We start from the raw sequence: 23829 nt of genomic DNA on the forward strand, positions 1-23829 counted from the left end.
ACCAGTTTTGGCAGAAAACAGAATTTTTAACAAAAGGATTATTTTTTTGCCTTGGAGAGGGTACACTTTTACTTGAGTCATCTTTTGGCCTTCCCTAGGTTAATAAAGAAATTCAACCAAATGATCTGTTTCACATGTTCATCTGTTATCTGGTGTCTAAAGAGGAGCTATTTCAATGCATGCGTTTTACAGTTTATTTTGAAGCCGGGTCATCAGGTAACAGATAGCTATGGACTCCTGAATCACCCTTAGCTATGTCATTTTTGGGGTGCAAAATAATAAAATTGGGCTGAAATCGGTTTGTCTCAGTGGATAGAGTGTCAGCCTGCGGACTGAAGGGTCCCGGGTTCAATTCTGGTCAAGGGCATGTACCTTGGTTGCGGGCACATCCCCAGTGGGGGGTTTGCAGGAGGCAGCTGATCGATGCTTCTCTCTGATCAATGTTTTTAGCTCTCTATTCCTCTCTCTTCCTCTCTGTAAAAAAAAAAAAAAAAAAAAAAAAAAAAAAAAAAAAAAAAAAAAAAATCAATAAAATATATTTAAAAAAATAAAATAAAATTGGGTGTTTGGCCCTCAGGTTTATCATCTACTTGGAAGCACAAAACGAGCACACACGCCCGGAAAAGACTCTAACTAGCTCCGTGTTCACGGTGAAACCAGATGACAACGTGCCTGGGACTTCAGAGAAAGAGATCAATGGGGGAAGAGGAATCCGGGAAACGGTCCAAGAAGAGGCCAGTTTTCAGGTTAAGATAAGATTTCGGTGAGTGCTGGCTGCCTTACGCTGAATCAGAGCTCCAGGAATCTTGGCTGCCATCTGGAACCCGGAGGCTGGGTGCTGACCGCAGGCTCTGTCCACGCGTCAGTGTAACCATTACCCAGCTTAACACACACAATGTCACGTTCGCCGGAAGCTCCCCTGTGCCCCTCCTCCTCGGGCAACTCCCATCCCAATAGGAACACCGTGCATCCATTAACGTGGCTTTTGAACCGTGCACATTTGCTCTTTGTGCCAGCCATCAAGCTATAGCCTCTCAGCTCACACCCACTCCTCTAGTCTCTGCCGTGGGGTGAGGGCAGGAGTGAGTCCACCAGCCCCGTTTCTGTGCCATCTGCTCCCCTAACCTTGCCTGCAGAATCTAGGGAGAATCTGCCTTTTGAAGGAACAGGAAGGGACTTGCTTCTTCCTGCTAGCTTCCTGTTGGCTCCCGTTTCTCCCTAGCAATGCTTCTTCCCCATCCCCATCTCTACCCCCACACCCCAACCCTCAACCAGGGGCAATGCCTCTGCACAGCTGCGCTGGAGTGAGTCTGTAACTTCTTAAGACTCATCCAGCCAGCCTCAGCGCACCCCAAGCTGCCAGGCCCAACAGCAGAGAGCTGGGCCAGGAATGAGGGCAGCATTCCAAGAAGAGACCTCACCCACCGCTAAGCTTCTAGATTTTGTGAATTCTAACATTATTACTTTGTTCCCGGCCCAAGGGATAGTAACTACCTCCCCAGACCTCCTTAAAAAAAATAAAAAATAAATATATAAATATAATATATATAATATATATATTTTTTTTATTTTTTAATTTATTTATTTATTATTATTATTATTATTTTTTTACTGATTTCAGAGAGGAAGGATGAAGGGGAGAGAGATAGAAACATCAATGATAAAAGAGAATCATTGATTGGCTGCCTCCTGTGATTCCCCACTGGGGATTGAGCCCGAAACCCAGGCGTGTGCCCTTGGCTAGAATTGAACTTGGGACCCTTGAGTCAGCAGGCTGACACACTATCCACTGAGCCAAGCTGGCTAAGGCCTCCCCAGACCTCTTTGTAGCCATCTAGTTAAAATCTTTATATCTAGTTAGCAATTCTTTATGTTACATCCTCTCTACAGGAATAACTGGTGTGGTTTTGCTCTATTTATTGGATCCTGACGGTGGAATTATTCAGGGTTAATTCTTTTGTGTCTGGCTTCGTTCACTCATCACTTTAGTGAGACTACTGGGGATTGAGCCTGCAACACCAGGCATGTGCCTTGTTGGGGAATCAAACTATGACCTATGACCTCCTCTTCATAGGTTGACGCTCAACCACTGAGCAACACCAGCTGGGCCTTTTTATTGTTTTTAAAAATTAATTTGCAGAAGTTCCTTGAATATTCTGGACACAAACTCTTTGTCAGAACTGTGTGCTGACATTATCTACTCAGTCATGGGTAATGTCTCTTTTATACCTTTCAATGTTTTCCAATTTACTTATATTACTTTTATATTTTAAAATATCTTTAAGCCCTAACTGGTTTGGCTCAGTGGACAGAGCGTTAGCCTGTGGACTGAAAGGTCCCAGGTTTGATTCTAGTCAAGGGCATGTATCTTGGATGTGGGCACATCCCCAGTAGGAAGTGTGCAGGAGGCAGCTGATCGATGTTTCTCTCTCATCGATGTTTCTGACTCTGTCCCTCTCCCTCCCTCTCTGTAAAAAGTCAGTAATATATATTTAAAAAATAATAAAATAAGTCTTAGTGGCAGACAGACAGTGAGAGTGGTCTGCAGAGTTCAAAAATCAAAGGGTTTGAGGGAAGGAGACAGCAGGTGCTGGCAGGCAGCTGGTCACTGGGAATCGGTCACTGACCTGGACATTCCAAACTCTTGTTTCTCTGGAAACTTAAGAAGCCTTAATTAATCAGGTTCTATTTGCTGTTCCAGATTGTGAAGATGATCCCCAAGGATAGCCTGTTATGTTCCCTCCCTTCTCAAAGAGGCTTACCTCTTCCCCTGAGATATAAAGACGTTCCATTCTATTGTTTGTTTGCTCGTAAAAAAGGAATAGCTTAGAGCAGTGGTCACCAAACGGTGGTCCCTGGACCACTGGGGGCCCGTGAGGTTGAAAGGTTAGGGTCCGCTGGCCTAGAGATCAAGAGGCGAGGAGGAGCACTATATTTACCTGTAAGTAACTGTATTTATTTGAGATCAGCAGAAACGTTATATATAAATGTTATATAAACATCAATAATCTCTAATCTAGGTCCCCTTTTCAGTGGTTCTTTCAGAATTGGTTTATTTTTGTTGTTAATTCTTAAAAAAATAATATATATATATATATATAATTGACATTTTACAGAGAGGAAGGGAGAGGGACAGAGAGTTAGAAACATCGATGAGAGAGAATCATCGATCAGCTGCCTCCTGCACACCCCCTACTGGGGATGTGCTCCCAACCCAGGTACACGCTCTTGACCGGAATCGAATCTGGGACCTTTCAGTCCGCAGGCCAACACAGCCAAACCGGTTAGGGCTGTTGTTGTTAATTCTTACCCCAGGATATTTTCCCATTGATTCTTAGAGAGAGTGGAAGGGAGGGGGAGAGACACAGAGAGAAACATGGATGTGAGACATTGATGGCTTGCCTCCCGCAAGTGCTTCGACTGGACGGGGATCCAGCCTGTAACCCAGGCATGTGTCCTTGACCAGAATCCAACTCAGGACCCTTCAGTCTATGGGCCAATACTCCACCCACTGAGCCAAACCAGCAATGGTCAGAATTGGTTTATTCTTTGTTATAGGAAAGCTTTGTCCACTATTGAGCCCTTCACCAATTATCCTACTGGATAATAAAACTTTTTTCAGGTATTCAAATTCTTGGTACTTTGTTGTCCTTTAGGACTTAACCTAAAACTGTCCTGGAAGAATTCTTAATTTTTTTAAAGCCCCAAATAATGTGAATGAAATAATATTCTTGTTGAGGTAATGTACGTTATTAAACAGTTTAACATAAGTAATAAATTAAAAAGCCTCCAGATTTTGTCTTTCCTACTTAGGGTCTTCTGGAATCCCACTGAACAATTTCTTTCCTCATCTAGGCCCTAACCCCCCCCCCCCCTTTTTTTTTTTTTCTTAAATATATTTTATTGATCTTTTTTACAGAGAGGAAGGGAGAGGAACAGAGAGCTAGAAACATCTGCACACCCCCTACTGTACATGCCCTTGACTGGAATCGAACTTGGGACCCTCCAGTCCGCAGACCAATGCTCTATCCACTGAGCCAAACCAGTTTCAGCCCTGACCCTTTTTGATACTGTACTGGTCATACTGTGAGGTCTCATTGTAGCAGAGGGCAGCTTGCGCCATCTGCTGGGGACAGTGATAGTCCCATTTCTCCGTGAAGTAATTGGCCTGAGTCTAGTTAGTTCACTACCTCATCAGCTTTACTATTTCTGAGTGACAATTACATACCTTGAGACACTCTGTCTTTTAGATTATGTTTCAGATAAAAGCAAAGTATAATTTATCCTGGAGATAAAAAATAAGTTTAACTCAAAAGATGCAGAGTTATCCCAGCCATTACCTGTTCTTACCCCCAAAAGGATGTCCTAAGACAGTAGATATAGTTGGAAAACAGCTGATTTGTTCAGAGCAATCATAGTGGTGTATGCAAGTGTTTCCATCAAACCATTTCCTTTCCTTCCTCCCACCTTCTCCTTCTTTCTTTCCTTCCTTCTTTTCTTCTTTTCTTCTTTCCTTCCGTCCTCCCTCCCTCCTTCCTTCCCTCCTTTTTTTCATTCCCGCTTTCTCTCTCCCTCCCTCCTTCCCTGTCCCTCCATCTCCTCTTCTTTCTCCTCCTCCTCCTCCTCCTCCTCCCCCCTCCCCTCTCCTTTTTCTCCCCAGCTCCCCTTAATTAAAAAAAATAAATTGAGCCTTAATCGATTTGGCTCAGTGGATAGAGCGTCAGCCTTTGGACTCAGGGTCCCAGGTTTGATTCCGGTCAAGAGCATGTACCTTGATTGAGGGCACATCCCCAGTAGGGAGTGTGCAGGAGGCAGCTGACTGATGTTTCTCTCTCACCGATGTTTCTAACTCTCTATTCCTCTCCCTTCCTCTCTGTAAAAAATCAATAAAATACATTAAAAAATGATTTGAGACTCTGCTAATGCATCCAGAACAAACACCATGAGTTAAATAGTTCTATGTATAGTCTCCTATGGGCAAACTTCCCAGGCTTCAACATCATGGCGAGACTGTGATAGGCACTGAGGAAAGACAACTGGAGAGGAACTCGGCGATCTGTGGTCTTGGGTGCTGGGCTCAGGAAGCCCTGTTAGTAGCCATGCTGTTGGGCCCTCCGCTCCCTAAAGGGACAGAAAAGGCCCATCAAGGACCTGGCCTGGTTCACAACGTGGCCCTGATGACTGGTTAACAACACCAGCCATTTATTTGACCCCTATTTACCTGCAGAAACGCTGAGCCCCTGAACTCTATAACCCCAGCTGGATTCCTGCTGCCCCCAACCCCAGCCCTTGCCCCACATCTGCACTCCTCTCTGCCCCACCCTCCCCTGAGAGCACCCTTCCTGAGTGGGGGTCTGGCTGGCCGGCCTCAGCCTGGCCTCCGTTCCCACACGTGCACTCTCGCCAGGCCCTGCCCAGGGGTGGACTCCATTTGCTCTGTGCTCCCGCTGACTGAAAGAGCTGGGAACGTTTCACAGCTGCAAGAACCCAAGTGATGAAATGGGACCCACTGGGATAATCCAGAATAATCTCCTCTCGAGGTCCTGGGCCTTCAGCACATGCACAGAGTCCCCTTTGCCATTTAAGGTGACTTGTTCACAGGCCCAGAGGTTAGGATGGGGACATCTCTGCGGACCATTATTTCACCAACATTTTGCTTCAACTTTATCAACATTTTGGGGCGCTGTCCCTCCAGAGAGCACGCTCACGCCTCTCCTCCTCCCTCCGCCCCCTGCCCCCCAAGTGAGGTACCTTTGCCTTTCTCTCTCCTAAGCTCCAAGGGCCCTCCTCTTGGAGGACCTGTTTCCTGAGCCTACACCGCCCAGCTGGCTCACTTCTACGCCATCTATAACTTTAAGTAAACTTTCTCCTATCATTTGATTTCTGATCTCTGAATTCTTTCTTTGCTGAACTCAAGAATTGAGGTCCAATTTGGCTGCCAACACCGCTGGCGACAACAGAACGTGCTGGAGACAGAACTATTGTGTTAAACAGAGGTGCTGTGCATTCCTCTTACTGTCATACTCTCTATCTAGTTCTCCACCGATGAACACGTTGGTCTGATTCTTTTAAACAGACAATGCTGGACCAACATTCTTCTTAGGGTAGGTAACCATAAGTGGCATTTCTGAGTCATAGATGTCCCCTTTTTGGTTTTAATAGATAGTGACGTATCTCCCTTCACAGTCGAGGCACCAATTTTCACGCACCCCCACGGCCTCAACAAGTTCTTTGGGTTCCCCACCCCCACCCACTGCCCGTGTCCAGGGACCACCCACTCTGCCTGTTGCCACATCTTTTAACTGGGCTTCAGGCCTCACCTGTGCACGCCCACTCTGCAGTCAGAAGAGCTAATCCTGCTGCTGGCTAATTAAAACCCCCCAGGGGCATCCCGTTGCATTATGGGTAAAATCCTTGTCCTCAGAATAAACCTGAAGGCTCTCTTGCTTTGGCCTCACCTCATTTCCAGTCCCTTCCCACATTCCAGACCCAACTGGAAGCTTATGATAAGCCTGGAGATGTTGTTCCAGTTTGGTTTGGAATGTTCTTCCTGCTCCACATTCTTTCCCTATATCTGGGAAACTCCTTTCTCCTTCAAGGCTTAGTTCAAGAGAAACAGACAAACAAACAAACAAACAAACAAACCCACATATATTAACAACATTCTGCTAATATTGTTTCTTCTCCAATTTTTCCCCCCTGCAGTATTAAAACAAATTTTAGAAATCATATAACTTGCCTGTAAACACTCTAGTATGTTACCCTAATCTTCAAAAAACAAACAAACAAAACCCATGACCACAAGAGCATTATTATAGCAAAACTGCCATTCTTTAGTGCCATCTAATGTCCATTCCTTGTCCTGGTGCCCCATGCTTATTTACCTTCTACAATTGAAATTTTGTAGCCTGGAGCAGAGCCACGCCCCCTGCTCACTGGTAGCTGCTGCCATTTCTGTTTGGATCTGTTTACCTTCTATAATTAAAACTTTGTAGCCTTGAGTGGAGGCTTAGGCGGGCTATGGCAGGTGAAAAGCTTTTCTTCTTCCCTTGCCTGGGAAACCCAAGCCTCCCTCCTGCTCTCTGTGGCGGGGAGCCATCTTGGTTGGGGTTAATTTGCATACTCTCTGATTGGCTGGTGGGCGTGGCTTGTGGTGTAGTGGAGTGATGGTTAATTTGCATATTACTCTTTTATTAGGTAGGAAAAGGCCCACAAACTGCATTTGGCTACTGTGTGTCTTTAAAGCCTGCTTTATAACAGATCTTTTCCATTCTCCTTCCTTTGCTTCTGAGGCTATTTATTTATTGAGTAAAGAAACTGGGCCATTGAATCTGTAGAATTTCCCACATTCTGAATGGGCTGACTGCTTCCTGGTGGTGTACCATAATATGCTCATTTGGCTTCTACATTTCCTTAAGCTTGTAGTTAATTATAGGCTTAACTGGGTTTGCCTTTCTTTTTCCTTTTCTTTTCCAGTTTGTGGGAAGACATTAGAAGTGAGGCTGCATACTTCCTATTGCATATCCATGTGCATATAAAGTCTGGTTGCCCCAGGCTGGGCAATGTTAGCACCGTTTGTCTGGACGGACATGAAAATATTACAATATCCTTAATTGAGAAAGTAATTACCTTTTATTCTTTACTCACTAACTATCAGGCGTTTCGCTGGTTGCTTTCTACATGGTTTTCTCATATCACAGCACATTAACTATACTCATAGGTTTGCAAAAACATGCCAGGCCTAGCTGATTGGAAGGCTCTCTGAATGACTGACTGCTCTGACCTGCAGTGTACTTCTTGTAACACGGGTGAATGATTCCTGCTGACTTACAGTGAGGCTTATTTTGAGGTTTATTTGAGATAATAATGGAATGTGAAAGGACTTGGAAGAGTAGATGCTATGCCATACTGTTACAACATCAGTAGCATGAGTTAAAGGAAAACAGAAAGAAACCCCAGAACAGTCACTGTGACCGGCTCCTTTAGCCATCACCCTTTTCTGTAAGGCCCTGGGCCAGGCCCTGAAGATGGAAGACATAGTGTGGTCCTCCAGGAGCGGAAGGCAGAGGGAGCTAGCAATCCGAGGGACCACGCCACAATGGGGCCCGAGCAGCTCGCTTCCGGGAGGGAGCCAGCCATCCCAGGGACCACGCCACAATGAGGCCAGGGCAGCGGGCGTCCCCGCGGGGGCTGCTCCGGGGACCCGCACCCAGCCCGCCCGGAGCGCCTCGGGCCGCGAGTGGCTCTCAGCGCGCCCAGCCGGCCTGCGGGGGCCCCGCCCGGAGCGCGGCTCGGCCAGGCGCGGAGGGCGGGGCGCACTGCCCGCGGGAGCCCGCCGCTCGGGTCCGAGCCGAGGCCGTGCATTACGGAAAGGATCGCTCCAGCCTCCCCGGCCGCCGTGCATGATCAGGGGGACCGAGCGCGCGGCAGCCCCGAGCCCGCCGGCTCCCGGCCCGGCAGGAGGCAATCTTGCGTCCCAGCGGCCTTTCCGTGCCCAAGTGGCTTCTCTCCCGCGCGTCCCCCCCCCCCCGCGTTTCTGGGGTGCAGCTCCTGTCCCAGGCCGACGCCGGTTTGCAGCGACTTCCCGGGGGTTCCGATGAGCGACTCAGGGCTCCGTCTAGAAGACTTGTAAAAGGCTGGCCCCGGGGACCAGTGGTTGAGGACGGTGCAGCCGCGTGTATGTGTTGTTTTTATTGCATTTATTGTTGGAGCCCAGACTGTGCTTCCCTTCCCGGGGGCGCAGGCCGGCCAGCTCCGCCTGCACCGCCCGCGGGCTCCGGAGCCCCAGCTGCAGAATGTGGGTGCCAGGCGGGCGGGGCGGGCCTGATTGAGGCCGCAGGGGCGGGGTTCCAGGGCGACCGGGACCCGCCCGGCCACGATGCGGAACAGGAAGCACTGCGGTGCGCGGCGGGTTTCAGAGGACCCGTGAAATCCGGGGTCCTTGCCTTCCGATCTGCACGCGTTGTGGGATGCCGAGCTCCAGGGCCAGTGGGGTCTTACAGGTATCCTGGTAACCGTGCTATAATGTTTATGCTTCGAGGTTCATTGCTATTTCTTGTTCCTGCAAGCTGGATCCTCCCTGCCCTTTTAACCTTGCAAGCTCACCTATTGGAAAAGAAAACAGTTATTTGCTGGGAAAATCACTATCACTGAAGGAAGGCCCGTGTTATTCAATCGTAGGGGTTTCTCGCTTCTTAGTTTATGATATAGATAGAAAAAAAACTTTTGTTTTAAAATATTTAAGATAGAAATTTTAACCACAAATAACCCTTGACGACATTGTGGTAATAATATACTTAAGATAACCAGCAAAACACGAAAAAAAATGACAGGCCAGTGCATAGTAAACGTTCAAAAAATATGTTTTTATTGATTTTTAGAGAGAGGGAGAGGGAGAGAAACGCGGATGGCTGCTTCCTGCACGCCCCCTATAGGGGATTGAGCCCTTATCCCAGGCATGAGCTCAGACTGCAATCAAACCAGCAAATGCCACCGAAACCGGTTTGGCTCAGTGGTAGAGCATCGGTCTGCGGACTGAAAGGTCCCAGGTTCTATAATGCTCAGGGGCATGTACGTTGGTTGTGGGCACATCCCCTGTAGGGGGTGCGCAGGAGGCAGCTGGTCGATGTTTCTCTCTCATCGATGTTTCTAACTTTCTATCCCTCTCCTTTTCTCTCTGTAAAAAATCAATAAAATATATTTAAAAACAAAACAAAACAAAAAAACCAGCAACTGCCTTGTGCACTGGAGGGAGCTCAACCAACTGGGCCACACTGGCCAGAATATAAACTTTGTGTTTACATTCTGTTTTACATTTTGCTTTGGAGTGGGGAAGGAATTTAAATATTCAACAATTTTGCCGGGACCGGTTTGGCTTAATGGATAGAGTGTCGGCTTGGGGACTGAAGGGTTCCGGGTTCGATTCCGGTCAAGGGCATGTACCTTGGTTGCGGGCATATCCCCAGTAAGGGGTGTGCAACAGGCAGCTGATCGATGACTCTCTCATCGATGTTTCTAACTCTCTCTCTCTCTCCCTTCCTCTCTGTACAAAATCAATAAAATATATTAAATATTCAACAATTTTGAAGTTAAAAATCAGTCAATGGATAAAATATTTTGCTCTCTAGTGTAGACTGTAGCTACTATTCTTATGTGTTGGGGAGTATAGAACAATACTATAATTACAGGGTGGGGGGAAGTTAGGTTTACAGTCCTGAGAATGGAAAACAGTTTATTGTTATATTATTATTTATAAGATTATTTTTCTTGTTTTCTTTTTTAAAAATGGATGGTGACCTGGAGGCTACAGAGCACTCCAGCTCTGCGGGCAGCGCCACAAGTCTGGGCAAAAGTTTAAGAGAATAAATCTTAAGCGTTGTCACCACATCCAAAAGCTAACTATGTGAGATGATAGATGTGTTAATAAACTCGATTGTGGTAATCATTTCACAATCTCAAATCATCACGCTGTATATTTTAAATATATACACATCGGTTTGGCTCAGTGGATAGAGCTTTGGCCTGTGGACTGAAAGGTCCCAGGTTTGATTCCGGTCAAGGGCATGGACCTTGGTTGCGGGCACATCCCCAGTTAGGGGTGTGCAGGAGGCAGCTGATCGATGTTTCTCTCTCATTGATGTTTCTAACTCTCTATCCCTCTCCCTTCCTCTCTGTAAAAAAATCAACAAAATATATTTAAAAAATAAAATAAAATGTTTGTCTTGAGCATTAGCTGAGGAACCTTCTGTAGAATGCCACCTCTTATATCCTATCTCAGGCCATCCTTTTATTAACCATTCTCCTCAGAGGATCAACAACAGATGCCTTCGTTATAGGATACGAAGTCCATCTCTGACTCAGATGCATCTATCAGCATTCTAAAGTTTCCCGTAGAGAACCACTGTGCGTGGATGTCTTATTACAGAAGGCCACCCAGACTTTCAAGGCTAATATGCAGATAAAAAGCCCGTATTGTGAAAGTATATATAATCTGACGCAGTATTCAGAGATGGTGGCTCTGTTGGATTCTGTCCTTTGAGCAAGGGAGGGAATGGCATTGCGTGGATCTCGGAAGCACACTGTGTGTGAATAATCACTGTTTTGTGGGGAAAAGAGTGTAGAAAAATGATGAATTCACACCAGCACATTACAAAGGGATTATGACCTATTGGTGTAAGGTCCTGGAGAGGTGACTCCTTCTAGGAATCAAATTACAATAATATTTGTGGACTTTCCCTATTATGTCTGCTAACTAAAAGCATCCATCTGATTGATTTTCACTGAATGATTTCCAAAGTAGTAGTAAAGTTTTATCAGCCGAATGGGCAGCAATTCTAATAGCGTTATTCTGGCCTACCTGGTTATCAGTAATCAGACATATTATCGCTGTAAGAGTAGAGGACAGTTTGTTCAGTTGGGAATGTAGATAGAATTCTGTGACTCCATATTCCATTGAGAAAAAAATTTTAAATTGATTTCAGAGAGGAAGAGAGAGATAGAAAGACCAGTGATGAGAGAGAACCATTGATCGGCTGCCTCCTGCCACCTGGGCATGTGCCCTTGATGGGAATTGAACCCGGGACCCTTCAGTCTGCAGGCCGATGCTCTGTCCACTGAGCCAAACCAGCCAGGGCTCCTTAGTTCTTCATATAGAACCACAGACCAATCCTTTCCCTTTTCTCTGTAGGTTCATGGCTAAGACCTGGACATCATCTGCACCTTCCCTGGGATTCCAATTTCCTCGTGGATCTGAGTCGTGGCTGCGGGCAGCTGCTGGGCCGGAGGAATGGCTGCTCTCCGATTTGGGTTTGGAAGGCTGAATTCTCATCTGTGGAAGAGAAGGAGTTTCTTGCTGTTGAAACTCACAGCTTTTGTCTGTTCCGTGCTTCTGTTTTGTGAATTTTTTATCTATTACTTAGTGATCCTTCGGTGTAATTGGCCCGAGGTGAAAACTGCAGCCCGTGACCGGGAACCAGGGACTCTCAAACCTGTCCTGAACGCCATGTTTTTGGCTGACACCCACTTGCTTGGGGAAATCAGAGGCCACTGGCTAGACAAGTTACGGAGGTAAGAGCTAACATCAGGAATCTTTCTGAAATTCTGTAGGCAAAAAGGTATCGTGCTCTCCCCGCTGGCCAGGCTTAATGGCTCCAGGATACTCTTTGTTTTCCTCTCAAAGGGAAACATGGGGCAGTTGACTTCTTGAACTTACTATTCACTGAGCATCTGTTATAGACAAAGACCCAGAATTTGGAAGGGAGGACTGGGTCTGAGTCTCATGACTTGGGACAAGTCACTGGGGCCCTCTGAGCCTGTCTCTGCCTCCTTGTCTGTAACGGGGTTAACACGAGAAGTGCCACAGGCTGTATGACGAAAATGCCCATGGCAGTGCCCAGCATGTGGCTGTGGTCAGCGAAGTGGGCTTCCTTTCTCCTGGGCCGGGCGGACTCTCTCCCGGGCACTGGGGTGTGTGTTGAGCTTGCTTGGTTTTGGTCCACTGTGGCAGCAGGAGGTGGCTGTGGCTGCTTCCCTGGGGGAGGATCGACTCCTGTCTCCACCTTAGACCTGCCCAGCGCTGTCTGTCTGTTTCCCCACAGAAGGCATTTAAGAAATTTTAATGGTGGCGAAATACACACGACATAAAAGTCATCATCTTAAACATCTTTCGTTAAAATCCTCACCCGACTATTTTTTTTATTCAGCTTTAGAGACAGAGGAAGAGGAAGGGGTGGGTGGGTGGGGAGAGATAAAGAGATAGAGAAAGAAAGATAGAGAGGGAGAGAGAGAGAGAGACACGTCCGTGTAGAGAAAGAATCATTGATCGATTGCCTCCGGCACTGGTCCTGACTGGGGATCAAACCTGTAACCTAGGTATGTGCCCTGACCAGGAATCAACGCAACTTTTTGGTGTATGGGATGACGTTCCAACCAGCTGAGCCACCCACCAGGGCTTAAGCTTACATTCTTATATAAGTGTATTTGTAATTGTTCGCTTGTGACTGGCTTATTTCACTTAGCATAATGTCTTCCAAGGTTCATCTGTGTTATAGCATGTGTCAAAATTCCCCTCCTTTTTAAGGCTGAGTAAGATTCCACGGTAGGTTTACACCACATTTTGTTTACCCACGCACCCGTCGATGGACTTGGGGGTTGCTTCCATCTCTTGGCTTCTTTGAACAAGGCCCACCAAGAGGTGATGGATGGGGGCTTCCGACCACCGGTCAGCAGAGCTCCCTTCTCATCCCTGTGCCCTGTAAGCTGACCCCTTTTCCTTCCCATGGCTTCACTTGTGTCTCGCTGAATAGGTGTCTATTCTTGCGAATAGCAATGGCCTCAGAGCACATGGGCCTTATGTTGGGTGGCAGGGGAAGATGTGTGATGTCCCCAGGGGTGGGTGAAGAAGACAAGACGAAAGAAGGGCAGATGGAGGGGCTGCTGTACTTTTTACTCCTAGTTTCAAGCCATAAGAGGCATGACCTAGAGAAGGCCAGGATGAGACTGAGCTTCTTTGGTTTTGTTTGGGTCTTACAAATTGTGCTTTATTTATGCTCAGTCCCCCAAGTAGCCTTCTTTGTTCTGTTGCTGTGGCTCCTTCTAGATGCTTCTCCAGGGCAACTAACATTAAGTCAAGAAAAGCTGAGGACTGTATTATGGGAGGTATCTTGAGTGAAGCTGTACCATGCAGCAGTTTACAAGGGGCCTGAAAAGTCTCCTCTGACCAAAAGTTACTGTCCCCTATGTGTATGCCCAGGACGGGACAGTCCTCCTTAACAGGGCGGAAGCAGCCAGGAAAGATGCTGTAAAAAGGAGGGAAGTATTGGGATCTTTAGGAAAACGACACAGTTGGTTAGGGGAAAAGAGAGGCAGGGCTGAGGAAGCACTGACATTTTTGAACACCTACGCTGTGCCGGCTCTTTACAAATACTCTCTCCCTTAATCCTACAACTACCCCGTGAAAGCAGGTTTCCGTGATCCTCATTTACCCACGAAGAAGCTAAGAAGCTAGGAGCCAGAGAGAGGAGGCAGCATTCTCAAAGCGTCACCGCTGGTTCTTGGGTGGAGCTGGGATGCTAAGCCATGGCCTGTCGGGTTCCAGCTCCAGGCTCTTGACTTCCACTTGTTCACCTAAAGCTGATGTTGGCGAGTGTGCTTCTCTCATGGTCTCGCCCCAGCTCTGAGGGCAGGAAGTGGAGGTCTCTTCAGGCAGTGGAAGTTAAACCAGGTGCTGCCATCTGCTCGGTGTCCTGCAGAATCAGTCTACCCTGGGCAGCTTTGGAAGCTGCATTGAGCCCTCAGATCCCCGGGCGCTCACGACTGAGTGTTGGCTTCGGGGTGCAGCGTGGGGCCTGCTCTGTGGGCACCATCGGAGGAGTCAGCATTCGATAGGTGTGAAGAAGCAGCCACAGCAACAGAACAAACATGCAAATTGACTGACTACTCTCTGGTACATTTAATCAGAATCCTTTCTTTGGTCCTTCGGGGCAGTGGATGCGAATGCGAGGATGGGGCCAGTGAAGGAGGAATAGGGGACCATTTCGTTCGCCTTTTAAATGGCCCATAAGATGGATGTGGGCTCCACCCAGGAAACAGCCTGATGCCCTTTTCCATTGCCTCCAGGGAGTGGCAAATGGAGAGAGCCTTCCAGACGGCTCTGTGGTTGCTGCAGCCGGAAGTCGTCTTCATTCTGGGAGACATCTTTGATGAAGGGAAGTGGAGCTCCCCCCAGGTAGGATCCTTCAGTCCTGGTGCCCTCATCCTGCTTTCACAGCCTGTGTAGGCAGCCCGCAAATGCACGGAGCAAAGTCAGGGAGGGGTGGAAGTTTTGCTTAATATTAATATTAACAATGCATAGTCTTGTCTTGAAGGTTAGGAGGGTCTGTGTCTAATGCCAATCTCGAGTTAGGTTGACTGATTTTATATTTGTCTGTGTAGGAAATATGCTGATTAGCCAGACGTGGTTGGAAGGCACATTCCCACGAACCTCTTTCAAAAGGGGGAAATTGGCAAGATGGATGCTATTTCGGTCGTCACCAAAATGACAGAATACACAGTGCAATGTGATTTGACTTTACACTCTTATTTAGCCACTAATTTGTAAGAACTGTGATATATAAATTACTTGTTCCTCTTGTTTCCTTTCTTCTGAGGGAAAGGTGCAGAAGGAGCCCTGGGGGCTTAGTGGGCAGCTCCTCTACCTTCAGGGGTCCTGAGGCCTCTGTGGGGTATTGAGGTGATGATAAGAGAGGCTGTTCTCTCCTTAGCTGTCACTGCTTTGCTTATTACATTTCTGGAATCGACACTAATAAAAGAGAAACATGCAAATCGACTGTACACCAGCCCATACCCACCAGCCACGCCCACCAGCCAATCAGGAGCAAAGGATGCAAATTAACCCAACCAAGATGGTTGTGGCCATGGAGTGAGCAGGAGACGTGGGTTTCCCCAGCAATGGAGGAAGCCAAGCTTCCTGACTGCTCTGGCTGGCCCTGGCCTCCCCTCAAGGCTACAAAGTTTCAATTATAGAAGATAAATCAATCCCAACAAAAATGGTGGCAGCCATGGAACTGGAGAGAGTAGGAGGCTTGGGTTGCCTGCAGTGATGGAGGATGCCAAGCTTCCTGGCTGGCCCTGGCCTCTGCTCAAGGCTATAAAGTTTCAATTACAGAAGATAAATAAATCCCAGATACCAGGGCCTCTGCTTGGGTTGCTGGGGGGTGTGGCCAGCCTGGAAACCACCATAGGCCCCTCGCCCAGGCCTCCCCATGTCCCAAGGGAACCCCCACCCTGATCCGGGACACCCTTCAGGGCAAACCAGCTGGCCCCCACCCAGGCCTTTATCCTATATAATAAAAGAGTAATATGCAAATTGACTGTCACTTCAACACATAAGATGGCTGCCCCCACGTGGTCAAAGATGGCTGCCACAAGATGGCCAGCCGGGGAGGGTAGTTGGGAGGGACCAGGCCTGCAAGGGAGGGCAGTTGGAGGCAATCAAGCCTGCAGGGGAGGGCAGTTAGGAGTGACCAGGCTGGCAGAGGAGGGAAGTTGGGGGCGACCGGGCCTGTAGGGAAGGGCAGTTAGGGGCAATCAGGCTGGCAGGGAAGCAGTTAGGAATCAATCAGGCTGGCAGGGGAATGGTTAGAGGGTGATCAGGTTGGCAGGCAGAAGCAGTTAGGGGCAGTCAGGAAGGCAGGTAGGCGAGCAGTTGGGAGCCAGTAGTCCTGGATTGTGAGAGAGATCCCAGATTGGAGAGGGTGCAGGCTAAGCTGAGGGACATCTCCCTTCCCTCCCTCCCCTCCCTGTGCACAAATTTTGTGCACTGGGCACTGGACCTCTAGTTAATAATAATTAAAACAAGTTCTTCTTGCCACTTAGTTAAAAAAGTTTAGTCATTAATGGTTTTTGGAAGATATTAAAATCCATTGGTATTTCACAGGACAATCGAAAAGCTGTACAGAGGAAGTCTTGGTCCAGAAATGATAGAAACCCAATGTTTATAGGTTGCAATGTTTGCTGTAATCTAGTTCAAAGTTAAATAGGAGCTCGTGGAAATGCTATCTGTAAAAAGCAACTAGTTATAAAATGAGATGAATATCTATTTTGCTTTTCCAAATTAAGGGCAACATTTTATGTTTTTCTAATTTTATGTTATTCTGACTTTATATTATTCTAACTCTAAATATTATTTGTTGGAGTGGAGTCTTTGTAAATGCACTGAAGGATTCTATACAGCATATTTCCCTAGGTTGGGCCATACTTAAAACATTCAGGATGAGGTTGATTTCTAGTTAACTAGGTATTGTCGATCCTAGTGTTATCCAATTGACATATATTTTTTTTAATTTTTAATTTTATATTTTATTGATTCTTTTACAGAGAGGAAGGGAGAGAGATAGAGAGCTAGAAACATCGATGAGAGAGAAACATCGACCAGCTGCCTCTTGCATACCCCCTACCGGGGATGTGCCCGCAACCAATGTACATGCCCCTGACCAGAATCGAACCTGGGACCTTTCAGTCCGCAGACCGACGTTCTACCACTGAGCCAAACCGGTTTCGGCCAATTGATATTTTTAAGCTTAATAAAAATAGGAACTATGTGAACATAATTCTTAAGATTTAATAGTTAGATTTTGTTTCTTCCCCATGTCATCAGGCCTCACTTCCTCCGCTGTGGCCACCGTGAAATGCTAATGCTTGTCCTTGTCTTGGCAGAGACGCGTGAATTGACTTAATATGTCCTAAGAGTCTGTTCTTATAACATGTCCAGATCTGATGTGATTCCCAAGCTGGGGTCCTTGTGTCATTTTCAGGGGATGTTAAAAAAGTAGCTGTATGAACCAAATATATTTTTTGGGGGGAGGGGGAGGGGCGTGGAGGGTTGCCAGTTAATTTTTTAAGATGGGGATAGCATTTAATTAAATTTTGGCATTAAATGAAACAATAAAAATATTAAGTTGGTTTTGGAAAAAGAAGTTTGACATAAAAAATTAAAAGTCCTAAGTTCTACATTAGCTTCATGGACATCTGATTTGGACAGGGGCACTAAAGTCTCACCATCAGAATGGGGAGCAGCAGAGAAGAGAAGGTTTCCTGGGCCTCACAGTGACCGTTTTATCCCACAGGCCTGGGCGGACGATGTGGAGAGGTTTCAGAAAATGTTCAGACACCCAGGTCACGTGCAGCTGAAGGTAGTTGTTGGCAACCACGACATTGGCTTCCACTACCAGTAAGTAGTTCACCACAGCACTGCCACAGGGCGCGCTCGCTGACTGTGATTCTGAACCTGCTACAGGTTCAGACTGGACTGTGGGGGAAATCCGTGTGAAGTGTAAGCTCCGGAATGTGAGCTCCAGGAGGGCCAGGATTTTTGCCTTGGTGCATCGTACACCCTCAACAGAGCTCTTAACTGAATGATTTGTGTGCGCCTTTGGGTGATTCTCACTTGAAACTTACGTTTAATGGCCCATTATTTTCTCTGGGAATCAAAACAAGATGAGGTAAACTTTAATAGCCAATATTTACGTAGTGTTTATTATGTGCCTGCCGGTGTTAAGCACCTCATGGTGCCAGTGAGGAAGCGGAGGCCCTTGGGAGTAAGTCACTTGCCGTAGGCCCGATGGTTATCCAGTAGTGGAGGCGAGAGTTGCACCTTGATAACCTGGGGCCAACTGGAGCCCTGAACTAACCATGCTTGTCTGGGGCTCAAATCCTGAAAGTTTTTTGTTTTTGTGTGTGTGTGTGTGTGTGTGTGTGTGTTAATAACTTTTTAAAAAATATATATTTTATTGGTTTTTTACAGAGAGGAAGAGAGACAGAGAGTTAGAAACATCAATGACCGAGAGACATCGATCAGCTGCCTCTTGCACACCCCCTACTGGGGATGTGCCCGCAACCAAGGTACATGCCCTTGACCGGAATCGAACCCGGGACCTTTCAGTCCGCAGGCCAATGTTCTATTCACTGAGCCAAACTGGTCTCGGCTAATAACTCTTAAGAGGTTTTAAAATGGCTTGTTCTGGTCCTGGCTGGGTAGCTCAGTTGGTTGGGGCGTCGTTCTCTACATCAAAAGGTTACAGGTTCATGTAGTCAGGGTGTGTGTGTGTGTGTGTGTGTGTGTGTGTGTGTGTGTGTTGCGGGTTTGAACCCTGGTCAGGGCGCATATGGGAGGCCACCGATTGATATTTTTCTCTCACGTGGATGTTTCTCTCTCTAAAAATCAATGAACAGATCCTAAAAATCTTAAAAATGGCTCGTTCTGAAAAGTGTTTCTTTTTACAATTGAATGTAGGATGAGCAGATACAGAATAAAACGATTTGAGAAAGTTTTCAACCCTGAAAGGCTGTTTTCATGGAAAGGAATTAAGTGAGTATTTGTGAATTCTTATGTCCTTGGCAGCTTACCTTTTCAGAGGTGGCTGCCATGCTGGGCCAGGCCCATGGCGTGTGGGGCCTGGTTTAGTCTCTGATGAAGGCACCTCATCTCCTCGTTGAAGGTCCCCACTGGAGTCACCACCCTAGTTTCCCCTGACAATCCACAGCGAATGGGTTAGTCTCTGACTCTGCCTAGCCACTGAGGGAATTTTATTCTTTCTGTCAGCACGATCTGTGGATGCTATACATTTCACCAGTCCACTTGGTGGAGAAGTGTTTTTGTTGGTTCAAAATTTACTCATTTCCCTTTGTAAAGGACGTTCCTGTACTGGTGTCCTAGGACTCGACGGCTGGTGTGCTCACTGCTCTGCAGCTCTGTGCCTATCCCCTACTTCCCTCAGCCTTGGCTTTTAGATCTGAGCTTCCTAACCCTCTGCTAGTAGTCTGACCATCAGCACCAGCTCCCCCTCTTGACCCTTACTGGCCTCTGTGTGTGTTTGAGCACAGCGGACCCGATGGTCCATGCACGTTATTCTAGCTGCGGACCAGTGGAAAGAGAAAAGGCGGGAGAGGAAATTGTCCTTTTTTGACCTTGTCCTTCCCGTGGTATCCAGGACTCTGCTGGCTTTGGCCAGAGCAGTACTCGGGGCCCATCCAATGATATGATCTGAATGAAGCCCCCAGGGACCAGGGGTCAGTGGGCTCTCCACAGACACCTTGGTTCCCTCCCTTTGCCTGGAGGGCAGGGTCTAGTAGCTGCCTTTCCAGAGTCAGAATGGAGACTTGACCCAGAGTTTGTTTCTCCCTGAGCCTAGGGTTCAAGAAGTTTTTCATTCAATACACCGATCACATTTCAGGTCATTTGATTAGTCAGCTCCTCATCTCTAAAATTCTTTACAGTTCAAGCAAGCTTTACCACAGGTACTTTCTTCATGCCCCGTTGCTGTGGGTGTAGGAAATAAAAACATATTGAACGGGAGTTCATAGAGAATATGACTAAGTGGTTGCCACGGAGAACCGCAGCTGACTTGGTGTGGGATTATCCACACCAGTCAACTCTAACCAGCACCCAGGCCCACCCCAGCCCTGCCTGTTTGCCGAGTACACGGACATCCCCGAACATTGCCCATAGTTCACGTTAGCTCAGTGGTTGGCAAACTCATTGGTCAACAGAGCCAAATCTCAACAGGACAACGATTGAAATTTCTTTTGAGAGCCGAATATTTTAAACTTAAACTTCTTACACCACTTCTTCAAAACAGACTCACCCAGGCTGTGGTATTTTGTGGAAGAGCCACCCTCCAGGGGCTTAAAAAGCTGCAAGTGGCTCGCGAGCCGCAGTTTGCCGACCATGACTTTAGGTATTAAGTGTCTAACCTTCACTTTCCAGCAGCAGGCCCTACTCTGTTGTACTCTTTCATTTGATTCTCACCGTGAGCCGAAGGCGTGGTGGACTGTTTATATCCCTATTTTGCAAGGAAGCTTAGGAACTCGCCCAGGGACACATGCGGGGCTTAGTGGTATCTGTCCTGGGAGCTCCTGTACGCTTGCATTTGTCCTGAGTTCTGGGTTACAAACCCTTTCCCACGTCTTGGACTCCACTCCCCATAATGCCAATATCGACTCCCGCACACACACACACAGATGTAAAGCTGTTCTGGGAGTCGCGTCCTCCTGTGGACGCCTCGTTGCATTTCCCGGGCGGGGATAATGCTGCAGGAAGGCGGCACCCGGGCAGCCCCTGACTCTGCTCCCTCTGCCTCAGTTTTGTGATGGTCAACAGCGTGGCCCTGGAAGGGGATGGCTGCAGCATTTGCTCTGAAGCAGAAGCCGAGCTCGTGGACATTTCTCGCCGGCTGAACTGCTCCCGAGAGGTAGGAGGTGAGGGGAAGGGCACAGGTGCCTTCTGTTCCTGGCCAGTCCTACGGGCGTGGCGGTCGGAGCACTGTGCTTCTGTCGCTCTCAGCTCCCTCTCCCCTTCCTACCGTGCGCCTGACACTGGGCCTGCCGGGCCCGCTGACCGAGCTCTGACCAGCAGGAGCTGCGCCCGGGCCGGTGTGGGGATGGGCAGCCGCCGCCGGCCTCGGCCCCCGTGCTTCTGCAGGTGAGGTGGGGAGACGGCGCTCCGGGTGTCGGGCAGGGCCAGGCAGGGTCCCGTGAAGTCACGTCTGACTCTCCATCCGGCAGCACTTCCCGCTTTACCGGCCGAGCGACGCCAACTGCTCTGGGGAGGACGCCGCGCCCCCGGAGGAGAAGGCCATCCCCTTTAAGGAGAGATACGACGTGCTCTCTCGGGCGGCCTCACAGAAGGTGTGCCAGCTCACCGGCCTCGACGGGAAGCCAGCTGAGTCTTGTAGTTTCCACCGAGGGATTGGGCGGGGGGCGGGGAGGGACAGGGTTCTGGCAGTATTTGAGATTTTCATGTCATTGTTTTGTTTACGCCCTCCCCAGTAAATCTGCTTCTATTTGCTAATATCCAGTTAATAACATTCTCAGCTATTCTGTATTCTTCCCACCAAACTCAAATGTATTTAGAAGTGGAAATGGAATGTAGGGTTCAGTTTTTAGGGACTTAGAATGCTCTTTCTTAAACGCGTATTTATATAATGTTATTGGTCATCACATGTAAACGTAATGATGAAATACATTAGCTGTTTATAAAAACAGTGAAATCTGAGAGGAGAAGAACAGATTCTCTCTGAGAGCCTGGACTTCCTTGGAGTAGTAGCATCTGGTCAAACCAGAGGACGTTAAGGAGAACTCAGAGCGGTCCTGGGAAGCAGGGGTTTCAGGTCTAACGGAAGGGGGGCCGGGCCGGCGCTAACTGCCCGCTGCTGTCTGTCCCCCCTGCCAGCTGCTGTGGTGGCTGCAGCCGCGCCTGGTGCTGAGCGGCCACACGCACAGCGGCTGCGAGGTGCTCCACGGGGCGCGGGTCCCCGAGGTCAGCGTGCCGTCCTTCAGTTGGAGGAACAGAAACGACCCCAGCTTCATCGTGGTAACGTGAACGTTTATTTTCGTCTCAAAGCTTTCATACGTATCTTAAATCGACACAGTCATCAACTGTCAACAGCTGCAATCTGTTAAAAACATACAAAAGCCACACACGAACGTCCCCACCCCACATGCACAGGGAACGCCTTCCCGCCAGTATTCCGGGGGGGCAGGGGTGGGGGGCGGCGGGAGCAGCCGCTTGCAGAGCGGTTTATCCTTCAGGGACGGCAGTGTCCTCTGCATGAGACTCTCTGTGTTTACTTTTGTAAGGGAACAGGCTCACTACTTCACTGGCGAGGTGCAGCTTCCTTATTGTCTTATTGTCCTAACGGGCCAGGCCGTGAGCTCTGGCAGAAAAGGGCTGCAGCTCGCACACACACGCTGCTTGAGGCTGCTTCAATCCGGGACCACCCGAGGTGGCAGCTCCTTTCTTTTTGCCCCTGGGTTGCCGCATCCAGTGCCTAATGCTTTTATGCCAGGTACTTGTGCTTCCTTCCTCAGATGATGGGAAAACCTCATGTTGTCAAATTCAAAGTCAGAAATGAAAACATTCCCCGCTGTCACCCCACATAGTAAATACGTCTAAACAAACAACAAACAAACAAACAAACAAAAAGTCGCCGAGATGCCTCTGGGACATGTATATACCCAGGCGGCAGATTGCTGATTTTAGCATCGGGAGGCATGAAAAGCAGCCTCGCACTCCTGTTCCTCCTGTTCTACGTCTCCCTGCCTCTCTGAGTACCTCTCCGTGGTAGAGGAACTGAGGAGGGCCGCTCCCTGCCTCACCTCAGCAGCCAGGGAAGCGGCTGTGTGTGTAGGGTGCTGTTGTGTGGGAGCTGTGCATGCTCCCTGCAGCATCACATTCTCCTCTCCTTTCCAGGGCAGCTTGACGCCCACGGAGTATGCCCTGGCCAAGTGCTACCTTCCCCTGGAGGACACGGTTCTGATCACGTACTGTGCGGCAGCGGGCTTCCTTGTGGTCCTCGTGCTGGTCCACCTCGGACTTGTAGCCTCACCTGTTCTTTTTGGCTATAAGCTGCTCAGAAAGTTTAAGACCATGTGAAGAGCAGGAGACCTTTTGCACTTAGTAATCGATATCAAAGCCAAAGGAAAACGGAACTTCAGGCCGTGCTCACGTGAGGTGAGGCCCAAGGAGACTGTCTGGATGCGCACCACAGAAATGCTAACTCACGGATGCAAATTACGGCAGAATAAATAGTTGACTGTACTGTTCTCATGCTATGAAAATGGAACGTGTACTCCACGACAAGTCTGTTTTCTCATTTCCCCCCCCCCAAATGTATGTGGAAATAGAGATTGTATCTGTACACTATGTAAATGCTATTAATTAACGTCATCACGTGCATGCACTGGACAGGCCTTCCTTCCCCGAGAGGGGGGCTGAGGCGTGCACACACCAACCATCGGGTTTGCGCCTGTCCTCCTACCACGTTGTTCTCAAAGTCCTATGTATTAGAAAGCTGTACAGTGAAAATAAAACCACAGGTGACACGAGGAGGGATATACAGTATTGTCTACAAGACTTAAAAAGCAATGTAATTTTCTCTCTAGCAGACTGAGGTGTTAAATTGCAACTTAATGCCTATCAATGATGAAAATAAATTTGAAAAATGGGTGAGGAAGGGCTTTTGTATTTAAAAATAAATATCTTGGTAATTTAAGCCAGAGGGTGTGTGTGTGTGTGTGTGTGTGTGTGTGTGTGTGTGTAGTTTTTCAATCAAACTTTTAAATAGGAAGTTTAGTGACAGGAGGATTGTTGTCATTAAGTAATACATGTAATGATATATGCCTTCCTTTTTTGGTGGGGGGTTTATCTGTTCAGTTTTCATGTTTTACTTGGAAAGAGCAATGAAAACTGAAAATAAGTTCTGCTTTACATGTCTCAGTTCAACTGAGAGTTTTGTCCAACAGTTAAGGATGAGAGGAGCAGGAGTTCGGTGA

General features: G+C 47.9%; 1 protein-coding gene across 3 annotated transcripts; it reads left to right on the forward strand.

Annotated features, from left to right (window-relative positions):
- Positions 1-8661: 8661 nt before the first annotated feature.
- On the forward strand, positions 8662-23555 carry MPPE1 (metallophosphoesterase 1). 3 transcript variants are annotated; one of them, XM_045574791.1, is made up of 10 exons: positions 8662-8677; positions 11687-12066; positions 14617-14725; positions 17625-17728; positions 18791-18865; positions 20639-20747; positions 20912-20977; positions 21061-21183; positions 21728-21868; positions 22748-23555. In XM_045574791.1, exons 2-10 carry the CDS (start codon positions 11786-11788, stop codon positions 22928-22930), a joined length of 1191 nt encoding a protein of 396 aa, XP_045430747.1. In that variant the 5' UTR covers positions 8662-8677; positions 11687-11785; the 3' UTR covers positions 22931-23555. The 3 variants fall into 3 exon arrangements, with proteins under 3 accessions (XP_045430747.1, XP_036273803.1, XP_045430748.1); XM_036417910.2 differs by lacking the exon at positions 8662-8677 and adding an exon at positions 8740-9002; XM_045574792.1 differs by lacking the exon at positions 8662-8677 and adding an exon at positions 8992-9010.
- Positions 23556-23829: the final 274 nt, after the last annotated feature.

Source organism: Pipistrellus kuhlii, unplaced genomic scaffold (genome assembly GCF_014108245.1).
Source record: "Pipistrellus kuhlii isolate mPipKuh1 unplaced genomic scaffold, mPipKuh1.p scaffold_m20_p_6, whole genome shotgun sequence".
Classification (NCBI taxonomy): domain Eukaryota; kingdom Metazoa; phylum Chordata; class Mammalia; order Chiroptera; family Vespertilionidae; genus Pipistrellus; species Pipistrellus kuhlii.